Below are 14,657 nucleotides of genomic sequence, written 5' to 3' on the forward strand. Positions count from 1 at the left end.
TTGTATACTTTTTCGAACTTTGATAACATGTTTGGAACAACCTGGTATATGTTAAGACTTGCTACGTCGGTGTATTCAGCCAATCTTTAAAAAAGCTTGATACGTTCAAGATGAATAATCAAAGATATGTTAAATTTGAAACCGTTTTGATGAAATTGATCATTTAAATGCAACCTTTAAAAATGTTTTATGGGTGTTTTTCAGTTTGTTATTATGTCGACAAAACAAACTATCAATTTGTTTCAAATCTTTCCCAATGACAGTGAACGGCAAAAAATAAAACATGTGATGTAAGATAAGCAAAAGTAAACTATTTTGGACGAAGTGAATTAAACTTGTATTATACCATCGGTTGCAAACATTTACACAAAATTCTCATGTCACTTAGATTTTCTACATCATAATAAAAAGCCACATGAGTGATGATATCAATTGAAAATGCTGCTACTAAAGAATTGCAATTTCAACTGATACTAAGTAACGTGGATGTATGAATCTTACTCTATTATTGTCTCATTGAATTGTGTTGCAGAGTACCGAAACTAAAGAACATAGCGACACTGCACAAGAGTACAATTCACAAGATGCAGCAGAAAATATGTTGAACTGTGAATCATCGGATATCGATGTACGTAAACTTATAACGATTTTGTGATTGCAATACAGTACACACATTTAAACATTTTATCTAAGATTATATATAGTTCCGATTTTTTTCAAGCTCTAGTATCGAACTGTAATTTAAAACATGCATTCTTTGATAATGGGTAAATTACCAGGGAAAAAAGAATTACTAGCATGTATTAAAAGTGAGAATGACCTTCACAACAGAAGTTGGAAAAATGTCAAAGACTTTTGCAGAAATTTAATTGAAACAAATAAGCGACGGGGACTTTTAACTTAAAAATATACTACACATATAATGCACGTTTAGGAGAATACGTTAAAGGATGAAGTTGCCACATGTGTTTTGTGTGTTTTCTTGTTCTATATACTCTTTTCGAAAACGATATATGTGTGCTTATTGTATTTGAATGTTTTATTAAAACGGTTCAGTCAAAAACGATATTTGTTCATAATCATATCGCCGAACAAATTAGGATTGGTATATAGTTCGGCCAAAGAGTGTTTCTTTGTACTTTCTATTACGAGTTTCTACGAGTTACTCACTATACAAGTTATTTTTTACCCCAAACTTGGTGAATATGAATGAATATAGCAAACATGATAACAAATCAATCTAGAAGGCTTAACGTTCAGAGAAGGCACAACACAATTCAGTCGGATAAATGGAAACAAACATCTTGTTCAAGCATAACAAACAAACACTTTTAGATGTTATAAGATAAATGTAAATAACATAAAAAACTACTGCTAAACTACTGCTACAATGTGAAGAATACAAATGAATATTTTGTCAATTTTACAAAATTTGTTTTGAATGACAGGTGTCTGACTTGCAGTTGAGTACTTAATAGTTATTTTAAAGTAAAAATTACCAATATGTAAATTATTGCGTAAATATCGCACTTGATTAAATAGTTGTTAAATATTACAATAATTTCCTACACAGAATTGTGTGCATTTGTTTTGAGTGTAGATATTCACATTAACTATCAATTCACATATTTGCTTTGTGTATATAATTGGTATGTTTATATTCAGAATTGAGTCACACTGTTATAATTTCCCTGTTGGTACATATTATTTTTAAGTTGGCACCAACAAGGGTCTAACAATTGATTCACATGTGCACTCCCCAGTAAATATATATACTATAATGTAAGTGATGCAAAATAATATTAAACTACGTGTTTGATAAGTGTTTGCTTTGGTACATATTTAATTATTAGTGTTTTTATATAATGATAATGCTGTCAAAGTCAGCGGTGATTATACGTGTATAACAACATTAATTATAACTTTTATATTGTTTTCAACAAATAATATATGGTTGACACATCGGCATAAATTTTCAGTGCTTAAAATACACTCTTTCTATTATATTTTATGCAAAAATTAGGTACATAAGTTGGTTTACATAAAGGTAGTTTGAACAAAATACGTGAATTCAAATCTTGAAAAAAGGTGTTTAGTTTGCAAGGGAAAACTAAGCGATTGCCAGTGACTATTTTCCTTAAAATATAATCTGTTATTTCGACAGGTAGAATTAAATGTAAGTTCATTATTAACGTTAACCCGATTTTGGCATTCTCTACTCAAACAATTGCATACATACTGTATTTTTTTAATACAGCACATGTGTAATGGTATCACAGTTGTAGAATTGGAATTCATATATTATAACAATAAATACTGATCATTATTCAGATTGACCTACCGCCGTAGACTAAGTCACTGGCGCATCAAAATGCATTGTTATCAAGTCGTTTTGCTAGTTTACTAAACTATTTTGTTTCTCAGGCCTTGCCACATTCGTTGTGAAACGTTCATGATTGTTTAAAGTTACAGATTTTATTATTTTTGAAAATGCAATAAATGTATTTAAGACAATTTTAGTGAAGTGGAAGTTGCCATGCGTGTGAATGAATTTTCTGATGTTTACCTGTTTTAGGGGATTAAATGCATGAGTTATTTTATAATGTCAGAGTAAGGACAAAGTAAATTTACACTACTCAATCTACATGCTTATGGGCAGTTCTACTTTTAGGAAAAAAAACTTCATAGTACGTGAACATCGTGAATATTTTTTTCTGATGGAAAAAAGGAATTAAACAAATAAGCCGCCTCCCCCTCTCCTTCATTCGGTTTGACAATTAGCGTGGCCTGAAAAAACATTATTTTTTAGTTTTAAGAACGAATTGTATTCATTTGTTGATTAATTGCACCATGATTGTTATGGTATAATGCAGCACTTGCATGCTTGTAGTCGGCTTATAGCTAATAAAGTCATAAATGTATTGTTTGATTTGCGTTATGTCTCGTATGCTTATTTTGATGTGAATAATATTTAAGTCAATCAAATGAGGCATTTTTGCAGAACTTATATAAGGTCATATAATAAACATATTTAATTTAAATATTGTTTCATACATATTCTTTTCAATTTTTGTACTAACTTAAATATTATTCATGAACGTGCACGCCATTGCCCTATCAACAACGGTACCATGATTACACACAATTACCCCTGTTGGTAAACGCAAGTTCCCCGTTGGACATTATTGAAGTTCCACAGTGATAGCGCGCTTAAGTTCCTCTCTTGGTTAACACAATTCCCCTGTTGGCACACATTAAAGTTCCACGGTTGGTACGCACATAGTACCCCTGTTGGTATACACCGTTCCCCAGTTGGAACACATTGAAGTGCCACAGTTGGAACGCACTAAGTTCCCCTGTTGGTATACACCATTCCCCTGTTGGTACACATTGAAGTTCCACAGTTGGTACGCACTTAGTACCCCTGTTGGTATACACCGTTCCCCAGTTGGCACACATCGCAGTTCCCCATTTGGTACGCACATAATTCCCCGGTGTGCATGTAAAATTTTCTTTGATTTATTACCCTATTTATCATAATTTTTATGTCAAAATCGTATTTTAGGTTCGAAACTTGTCTGTTTTTTATCACTTTAAGCTTTCTAGAATATTTGGAAATGGTGGTCCCCGTTTGGTAGGTTTAGAACACATTTCCCCGGTTGGAAGGTTTTACAAGTATGCGTGTGTGTGTGTGTGTGTGTGTGTGTGTGTGTGTGTGTGTGTGTGTGTGTGTGTGCGTGCGTGCGTGCGTGCGTGCGTGCGTGCGTGTGTGCGTGCGTGCGTGCGTGCGTGCGTGCTTGCGTGCGTGCGTGCGTGTGTGTGTTTTGTTTCTGCTGTATGCGCACATGTCTTATTATTTCAACATTTACGGTTTAGCAACTTTAAGCCTTACTTAGTAAGCATGTGTTACATTTTCGCTACGTGTGACAAATAACATACGAACATACAAAGTACTTTGTGTCGCTTTAAGATATGTGTATAGAAACGAAATAAATGCATGATTATATAAAAAAAATACGGTCGATATCATCGTCATCACCTCCTGTCCGTATTTTGCAAGATTTATTATACATAAACAAGTTTGACGTTTTCAATTTATTATACAAACAACATGGTATAGTTTTACAATTCACTCCCAACATCCTGAATCAGAAGTATTTACATTGAATAAAACAGATTCCTGCTTTCAAAACGTATACTTTTAACCTGGGTAACTAATATGTAATTATATATGTCAGTTTATCATATACCTCGTCGTTATAAAATGCTTGTAATGAATTTTAAAAGTAGCGTATACTTCGTACACCGTATAAAATATGCGCAACAAAACAGTAAAAAAAGTGTCATACCATAAAGTATATTAATATATTTTACAATACAACCAAAGCACAACATACTCAACCGCAACACAATATTATTGCTCAGCAACATTGGTCTGATACTCATTAGCGATACACTTACACTGGAATGGACTAGGCTTTGGAAAACAAGTCACTCGTATGTGAGTACAAACAAAACGGACATAATAAATACAAAAATCAAAATCGCACCCCTCATCACACACACGTTATTAATTGAACGCAACTTTGATTGGTGGATAAAGTTGGACAGCGTTGTTTGTACCTGCATATTGGTTGTTTTCCAAACGTGTGGAGATCCGGATAACGTCCATTAGAATCAATACAAGCTCGAATTGTATTGAAAATTCTTACTCCGTAGTGTTCGTGAATGTGTTTTCTGAATCTAATGACTCGGTAACCGTATGTAGACAGAGATTTCTTTTAAATCGGTGTTACCCGAGTTCAATATGGAAACTTATACATTCATCGTTACGATATTTAAAACAATACTAACGCATAATGGTTAATGCTGGTGAGTCATGATTTCAACATAAAATCGCCAACCTTACATAGTCATACACGCTCACTGAAAAACTTGAATTATTAATAAGCGTTTGGATGACAATGAAATACATAAAAACTTTGTTATATGCATAAAGTATTTTATCGCAAAATCGCGCTCATGTTTAAATTATAACCACACGTGCCAATAATGGCAAATATACAAAAGAATCACGTTACCATAACATATTTACCACGCTCTTTTTAAACTATAGGCAATTCTGTACATTATACATAGGGTATATACGTCCTAGCGTGATGTAGAATGTGGGAAAATAAAGAATGTATTGATGTAAATACTAAGTTGTATTTTTAAACATAAAATTAATTGTCAAAACAATCTATTGAATTATAAATTGTAAACGTTATCCATCAAAAGGTCTTAATTTTGATTAAAACTTTCCATTCCACATAGCAAACGTATATTTGATATAATCAAATTACAAAACGTACAAAAATTAACATTCAATACTAACAAAAACATTAGCGTAAAATAAAATTTGAATATTACAATAAAGGTAATACTAAAATAATACAATTACCTTATTCCCCAAAAAATGATCTAAAAAATATTGGTAATACTCAGCACTTACATGTTGTGGTTTCAGACAGGTGATGTAAAGCCTAAAAAGTCTATTTAGCTAATATGGCTTTCTTATATAATATACAAGAAGAAAATTTAAATATTGCCTTTCATCAATCACAACAAAGGACGAAATATTTGTGAAAATCAACTAACAGAACTAACTCATAATAGGAATAGATATTGGTTCAGTCTTTGTTCAACTAAATTATCACTGACTACACTTTTCTTAATAACACAACAATATACTAGATTGAGTAAATGAAGTTAGGCAAGCAAATGGTCATCAAATGATCCAAATATTTATTATTTGCGTATCATTATGGCTGTAACTGCCTCTCTCATTTGGGGCTGCAAAGCGTCTTCCATATCTCAGCTAACTTTGAAGGCGTTACTTGATGTACTGTTAAGACGTCATCCTTTTTGTGATCACATACATTGAGTCTGTGTCCTGCGTAGAAACCTACAGTTTTCTTTACCGATAACCCGAGTCGCCGCGCGCACAAAGCAACATAGATGTCTTCTAGATGGAAGAAAGGCACGTTCGGAGAAACATTGTAAATTTCGGATACAACCTTAATGCTGGTCATGTATCCAGTCCCTGAACAAAAATGTGGATATGACACGTCAGGATACGAAATTAAAGACGCGTACCATTTGGAATTATTATTCCTGATGGGTGATTTGTTTGCCATACAATCGCCGGTCAGACCTGTTTGTAAATAGTTTGCCAAGTCGCTTTCCGACAACAACTTCACTAACGAAGGTACATTTACCCACATGTCATCGTCTGTTTTCATAACAAAATGTGCATTAGAACATTTGGTAGAGGCCCATTTAAAACCCATTATTGTTTTGTAAGTAAGATTTTGGTAAGTGTCGATAAACATCTCCTGAACGATATCGTGATATATATCATTTTCTCTCATTACAGATTCCTGTAACCTATTGTCAAATGTTTTTCCTAGAAGGAAAACGTGCCTCACATTTGCAGTATTGTTTTTCGTGCATGACAACCACGTGGTCCGTAATGCCTCCCGAACGAAGCCATTCTTGTGCACAGTAGTAACAAGTATCAGAAGATCAATTTGTTCGTGCATTGCCGATGTGTTGCAGATGTGGTCGTTCTGAATATAATATTCAAAATCATGTTTAAAACAATTATCGCACTCTCTCTGGCGCTCATTTTTATTATGCGGCATCTCGTTTCTTCCACGGTGTACATTTTTCATTTTAGATTCTATTGTTATAATCTCCTTTGTGCTTGTTTCGGTTCGTGTTAAATTCAGATCAGCAAAGGTATCTTTTCTGTAAGCGGTAACACTCAGATGTAGGTGTTGTAGATTGCTGGAGGCCATACTTGTTTCCAGGTTTGAACGAGTAATTTGCTTCTCGTCGAAACTAGACTTACTGTAGGCGACATCTGATGATCCAAAAAGTATGTTTGTTTTTAATATCGTTGAGTTTGTTAAGTACAAATCTAACATGTGGCTGAAGCCTGACTTCATTTTAAATGAAACGGCTCTATCAGTAGAAATGCGAATGGATGATTCAATTAAATTAACCAAAACTATGACAACCATTGTCATAAAACTGAAAAATATAAATCGGACTGTCAAGCGACCTTTACAAGTCATCGAAGCTCTTGGTTTTCCTTCCATATTGGCATGTGGATGACAGATGTTTACTAGTGTCAATTTAAATAATTACTGAGACTAAAAGTTTGACTTTTTTATGATGTGTTTTCTTTTCCATTCATTTCTCAAGAAAATTGAAACTGCCGTGTAAAATCACATCATTGTTTCAAATCGGACACATTGGCCAATCATTTGATCTGAAAATAAAAGAAAATAGGCTTAGTATTTACTGTTTACTATAAAGTTTCATAAAATGTTCAGACTGTATTACTATTTGGAAAAGATACCAAACGGATCATTTTATCAAATGCTTTTTGTCGATTTGTAACTGGCAACATTGTTTTATCTTACTGCAATCGTTCTTTGTCTTACAATGCCGAAGACGAATCTATTGGTGATCACTTTTTTGTAACAAAATGTATGTAGAGTTTTATTAAAAACTGTAAGTATACATCGATATGGTGATTCATAAATCATCATCGATATTAAACGAGTACGTTACACTTGACTAAACCATAATGCTATTTAGGATGATAGAGAAAATTTGACCTGCAAGAGTATGAAAGCTTTGTGAGTGAAACATCATACATAAGGAAGTAACCTTTCCACAAATCAGGTTTTACATTCGGCCATTTATTGTATATCAGTCAAATAATTTAATTTCGATGCTAGGAGTAAATTCGTCATGAAATGGACATGAACTATGAATAATCGGGGATCAATCTTGAGGTAAATGCGCCCATATATCGGTTGAAACTTTTAAGGCAATACACAGTAAATTTGGCGCTGCCCTATAGTCTTTACTAATGTGTTGTCTATGACAATGACTCTTAAAACTCGAATGCTGCTAATTTGTGTTCTTCTTTGCTAATGTAGATGTGGTTTAATTTCGTTTCTACATATTTCAATGATAAGTTACAAATTAAATTATTCTATCATTAAGAAAACCCAATTTCAAGAAAGTGAACACAGTTTATTATTGTGTTTATTACACTATGCCTGTTCAAAATTTGGAAAACACTTCTGTATATGTCGTTTGTTGTACGTACGAGACCTTCTTTGTTAAATGTTCATGCACGAAAATGATGGTCGTATATTTAAACGAATTTTGTTGGCAAAGAGGCCTATGCATCTAGCGCATATAATCAAACATTCGAAAATGTCCTTAGCAACAAACCAATCAATAATGACCATAGTCGACGTATTATAAACGTTTCTTCTGTCAACCTTTCGCATGCGTAACTATTTTTAAGAAATTATTATTAAGCGGCCATTTCGAAAACTGTTTATCAAAACATCTTTACGTGGCTGTATGTGTAACTAAAGAAATGTTACGTCCAAGAATAAGTTATACTTAATAAGTTGTAGTATAACAGATTATGTCTTTTTATTTTTCACAGTTATGAAAACAGTATTCCGAGGAAGAATATCAACCAAGGAGTGTACTTTTCTCGTGCATTTCAAGTAATAAAAGTTACGGATACCGTCATATATTGCCTAAATAAATTGCATAAAGTGTCGACTATTTGTTAGCATTGAGATTTGCTCTTTCAACACCATACATGCACCTAATCGCGGTTTAATATATTAACATTATTATTTGTTAAGATGATAATTGCGTCGACACGTAAATTCGTGGAAATGTGATTTTGACAAATAAAATCTTAAGAACTTGCGTCGGCCATTTTCCGATGTGTTGTTATTTGTGTCCGCAATAAATCGCGCTCAGGGAGGGAGTCACTTACAGGAGGTGTGCCATGCTGATCACATGCTAATTGGCTTGTCTATTGTTATGAGCTGATAGTTATTGGCCCTGTTTATAACGTTCCAATATTAATTATACATGGTTATGGAGTGATATTAAACGGATAAGAGCTATTTAATTACCATATAGTGCAGATACTATTGTTTACAATTACTATAAGAATAGAGTTTAATTTTCTTTTTCAATAAAACATTTAGCCTTTTGCGTCGTTAATATCTGATCATTTTTAAGTACAATGAAGTATCGGAAATGTCACGTGTAGAGCGCGTGAAACGGGTTTTATACAACATGTCACATTGTATTGGCCGAGTTCCATTATTACAAGATATTTTTTAATTGTATGAGGTTATGCCTCCCTATGTACCGCTCAGTGCTTTCATAAACAACCTTATTGCAGTTTTTGATACATGGAAGGGTACAGTTGACTGCTTTGCACAGCAATCCTTCCCCTTTGACATCCTTCTCTCGTTCATCCTCATGAACCACGTAAGACTGTGGTATACAATACAAGGCGAAATAAATTACGTTTGTTCGTCGGAATTGTAAGCTTACAGTATAACCTTGTTTGCGAACATTTTTTAAAGGTCATGTACAACAGCTAGATAAGACCTAAAAACTAGTGAAGCGCAAATATGAATTCATCCCCTCAACTACATAAACATTTATAAAAAATCCAACATATTTTTTGAGCAACTACTTAACTACGTACACTTTTAAAGTACAAAAGTATGGACATGTATTCTGGAACGTAATGGTTTATTACAGGAAACGGCGTTTGATAGTAATTAACTACTACATCCATGTATGCGTGTATTGACAATAAACCATTTGTAAAAAAGGCACATAACTACAACTTATTTAAAAAAAATGTTTTATGTACATTAGTTCATAAACATTAACTGCTTGATGTTACTTAGCTTAGTCATACAAAAGTTTATTGCATTAAAAATGACCATCTCATATGACTGCACAGTACACACTATATATATCAAAGCTATGTAACAACCCGTTGAGCAATAAATCCGTTTTGCAATAAATTTATTGCTAAACGGGTTGGAGTGTATTATTGCAATTTGATTTTTCACAACAACCCGATTTGCAATTCATTTATATTGCAAATCGGGTTTATTGCAAAACGGGTTATTGGAAAAATTTCAAATTGCAATAAGACATTCCAACCCGTTTTGCAATAAAATTATTGCAAATCGGGTTTATTGAAAAACGGGTTGTTAAAAAATTTTCACATTGCAATAAGACACAACAACCCGTTTTACAATAAAATTATTGCAAATAAATGTGCGATGATTTTATTGCAAAACGGGTTTATTGCAAAACGGATTGTTGTAAAAAAAAAAAAATTGCAATAAGACACTCCAAACCGTTTTGCAATTAATTTATTGCAAAACGGGTTTATTGCACAACGGGTAGTTACAAAGCTAAATGTAAATGTTAACAAAAAACGTATTTTAAAGAACATAATCGCTTCCGTACACCTCACAACTGCCTTATCAGTGATCAATAATTATGCAATCATTGAATCAACACTCACCATGGTATCGATCAATAGTTACCTTGAAAGATTAACACATGTCACATGGCTATATAGCTTCTTTTTCATTTATTGTTTCTTTTTTATACATTCCTCGACTTTATGTATGGTATCGTAGTTTTTTTCAGTCTAAATAAGTACATTTATAGACTTTGCGGCGAAGTTGCGTATTTCTAAAACTTCCGAGATCTTTTTAAAGTATAATTCGATGCGAACATTCACGAAAGGAACATACATATTAAATTGTATTAATTTAATAGATTAATTATTTTGAAATAAATTGATAAACACCTGAATATACAACCACTAAAGAGCACACTTGTTACATAAAGCAAATGTCATACAAAAGGCATAAATACGCATTATTAATTGGGCAATACAATGTGAGCATAGCATAAGGGTGTTCATTACCGCACACGTTTCCGGACGATAGTATAGTTATAAGAGAGTGCGATCAACGTTCAATATAATACATTTTGCTTAATTAAACCATACATACAGATGGTCAAAATCCCAAGATGACACAGCAGGCATACAATGTTAACAAATTAATAGTTTATGATTATACAAATTATGATTATACAAAGTATATTGTAGTTATACGTGTCATTGCATCTAAACAAACATGTATATATAACATAATGGAATTGTATAGTGATATCTATCGATAGTATATATGTTATTAAAGATGTCTAATTCCGTCCGTCAAACTGTAATGAAGATAATTAAACTTAATTACAGCAATGTATCAAGCACATTGTATTTAAAATATATAAGGTCTTCATGTGCAAATTGTAAGAACAATAATACTTTGTATTAACCCTAGTAAAAATCAAAATCTAGAAAACGAATTTATTTAGTAAGTTATAAGACGTTACAATCTTAATGTACAGCTTATGGATTGATCACTGCGTACCTTCAATTTTTCAGAATTCTAACTTAAAATGTTCCTGCTTTTAAATGAATTTTTAAGAGTTCGAGTTTAACTACTAGACCTACTCATATCGCTATGTATTGATAATTGATATAATTTGTACAACTTCCAACACAAAATGCAAACATTCATCAGGAACACTGCTTAGATATACATCACACATGTTTCCAATATTACACGTTAAACTTGCAATTGTTTTTTCTCAATTATTTCGGTTGTCAATCAGAATCTTATAAAGAAATGAATGGTTCAAAGATAAACATCTGTTCTTCGACATTTTTCTTTATGCCGAATAACTGGATATCTCGATGTACATTATTGCAATGTCTTTTCCAGATGAACCAGAAGCAATATAAAGTTACAAATTCTTAATCTTACGTCAATACTTCAAACATGTACTAGACATCTTACATTTTAACATACACATATTTATAATGTCGAACCTTTAGTGTATGCAATTGCTTCAAAATAGATGCTTTCTTTACTTAAAAGCAACCGAATTCTGCTCTAAAATACGCAGTTTTTAATCTAAATAATGAAATGCGATTTAAACGTGACTCACCGAAAACCATTCCAATGTTCGAGTATGCACTTTGAACAATAACAAACAATTATATGCTCAACTCAAAGGTGCGTTTCGCATCAGGAAAATAATTCAAATAATCAGTTCAGAAAATCCTCAGTTCAGAAAACATTAAATTTCCAGTTAGCGCTCAATAACACTGCTCGACAAGCAACACAGCCGAAAGCAGATTACAGAGCAATACAACGCATGGATGTCTGTGTAATTAAATTTGCGTCAGACGATACAGGCTGTATCAACGCACATATCACGTGATCTGTCTTCACAGATGTTGAAAACAGCGTCGTCAAACTCCACCTCTCATCACTCTAGAGGCTACATTTGAGTCCTATCTGGATAAAATCTTAGTACGAATGAAAATATTTCGGCCAAGTTTGAATCTGGATCACATCCGCCGAAAAAATAAGTCGCCAAGTTAAATCTTATAAAAAATCTTGGTAACACTCTAGAGGCCTATTATATGTCTCAAGTTTGGTGAAACTTGCTGAGAATGTGTATCTTGACATTGTCTTGTATGAGTTTAAATATGTCTCTGTTGCGTTCAGTCTTCCAAACCCTTGTTACAACTCCCGAAAACACATTTATGACTCAATCTTGATGAAACAAAAATTTTAATATGTTTCTGGACAATATCTAGGCGGAATTCGAATCCATGCCGTTTACGACTTAACGGTAAGTCACCAGGTTAATTATTAGATAATAATATTGCCAATCTATGGGTAATACATATGACTCGCCTTATGAAGCTTGGTCACGCTGTTTATATTGACAATATCGAGGCCAAGTTTAAATCTGGTTCACATGCGTCAAGAGCAAGGTAACCAGGCCTTTTTCTAAATTCTTGCCACTGTATAGGCAACATTTATGACACATGCTTCATGTAACTTAGTCAGAACATTTATCTGGATATTAAAGTTTGAATCTGGTTTATGTGCTTGAATAATCAAGGTTACCTGGTCAATGAAATGCAAACAACTTGTTACTACTCTAGAGGCAACATGTATGACTCAGTCTTGATAAAACTTGGTCCATGTTGACAAAATCAAGACCATGTTTAAATATGGGTCAAGTAGGTTCAAATCTTTGTCACAAGGTCATTTCTTGATCTATTCGAGTCCTTGAACTAAGCTGATCGCTGATGGGCCATTACGGGCTTCTTGTTTAATTATGTATTTGCTGGCGTTTTTATTGTTCAGATGCCTCTGTAATTAAATTAAATAGAATTCGGTCGACTCGTTTTACAAAGTAGATCTCCCCAGTGGCGGAATTTCTTTGTTTGAGACATTTGGGTGTAATTCCATTCTGCAATATTATTAGATGTTTAGTTATTTTTCTTTATGACGTTTAAAAGAGTGAAAAATGATTACCTGGATGGGATAATTTTCAAACAAGCAAATTCGTTGAATTCATATCCCCGCCAATATGCTTCTGGACACAAACGTTTTCTGGACGGATGGACAACGCCCTTTGACCTCAATGTGTAACCTTGTTCTTAGCCCCTAGGATTATGGTCGTTGAATGTGAAGCACTTCCAGATAATTGAGAACAACTATGACAAGTTTCATGGCTCTGACTCATGTGTTAATGGAGATAAAGCTGTAAGCTTATATTAAAAAGCATTTTTTCATGATGCAAAGGGCCATAACTCCGTTATTAACAGATGGCGTACAATGCCATTTGGCGTGCATCATCCTCTTATCCATATATATATAAACATACCAAGTTTCGATGAAATCCGCCAAAGTACTTCCAAGATATGGCTCCCGACGGACGGATGGAAAGACGGACGGATGGACAACGCCAAAACAATATCCATCCGCCTATGGCAGGGGATAATAAGTGATGTATAAGAAAGTATATTTAGTCTGCTAGCACACGAATATGACTTGTGCTTCATGTTTTCAAAGCACCACTAAAATGCACTTTAATAAAACTTACGATGCTTTTATCACATAACACTTTAAACGTTATTGTCTACAAATGAAACACAGCGAGGATGGAAAATTTCTCGCTTCCGCCAAATGCACTTGATTAAGAGTAAAAAACGTGGCGGAAACACTCTTGAAAGGCAGAAACAAGTTATAACAATTATATTTAGACTCTTAAGGGACACGTTAACCTTTAAAATATACTTACAAAGTAAATGTAATTGTTGAAACAATACTGTTGTTTTTTTTTAATTCATTTTATAAAGAACACGTGTAATTCAAACATTTGCAGTCACCGGAATCAGAACCTTTTTCCTAAGCTATCAAAGATCAAATCTAAAAGCTAACTACATTGTCAATTAGAGTTTATATCTTAGTAGCTGATTGTTCACGCTATTTTTAGTGATCTACGTGTTGGAAAATACCAATCAAAATTGTTACACACGCTTTTTAATGTTATCAACTTCGGTTGACAAAGTGTAATTTCAACTGTTTCGTGTATAGTGAACCTTTTGTTTTTGGAATATAAGGAAACCATTTGTAATTTTGCAAATCTATTAATGGAGTATGAAATGCAGACGAATTTAATTCTGACCATGACTTCGACAATTAAGACAATGCATTAAGGATCCTTGATATCGGAACAAGCTATAATTAAGTAAATAAAGATAACGCCCTTTTAAAGAAATGTAGATTGCATGGCGTTGAAAAACTGATAAACTAATAGTGTATTGAAGCGTGCGTTAGTATAACGCTTTAACCATGATTTTATATACA

General features: G+C 33.2%; 1 protein-coding gene across 4 annotated transcripts in view; it reads right to left on the reverse strand.

Annotated features, from left to right (window-relative positions):
- Positions 1-4,080: 4,080 nt before the first annotated feature.
- The window catches only part of LOC127868672 (beta-1,3-galactosyltransferase 1-like), a 177,418-nt gene continuing 166,841 nt past the window's right edge, over positions 4,081-14,657 (reverse strand). For 3 of the 4 annotated variants that reach the window (XM_052410612.1, XM_052410611.1, XM_052410613.1), the window contains exon 2: positions 4,081-7,318. In XM_052410612.1, the coding sequence (XP_052266572.1) occupies positions 5,826-7,145 (1,320 nt within the window). In that variant the 5' untranslated portion in view covers positions 7,146-7,318 and the 3' untranslated portion in view covers positions 4,081-5,825. The other variant, XR_008044220.1, reaches the window with a different exon arrangement.

This window comes from Dreissena polymorpha, chromosome 2 (assembly GCF_020536995.1).
Source record: "Dreissena polymorpha isolate Duluth1 chromosome 2, UMN_Dpol_1.0, whole genome shotgun sequence".
Taxonomy (NCBI): domain Eukaryota; kingdom Metazoa; phylum Mollusca; class Bivalvia; order Myida; family Dreissenidae; genus Dreissena; species Dreissena polymorpha.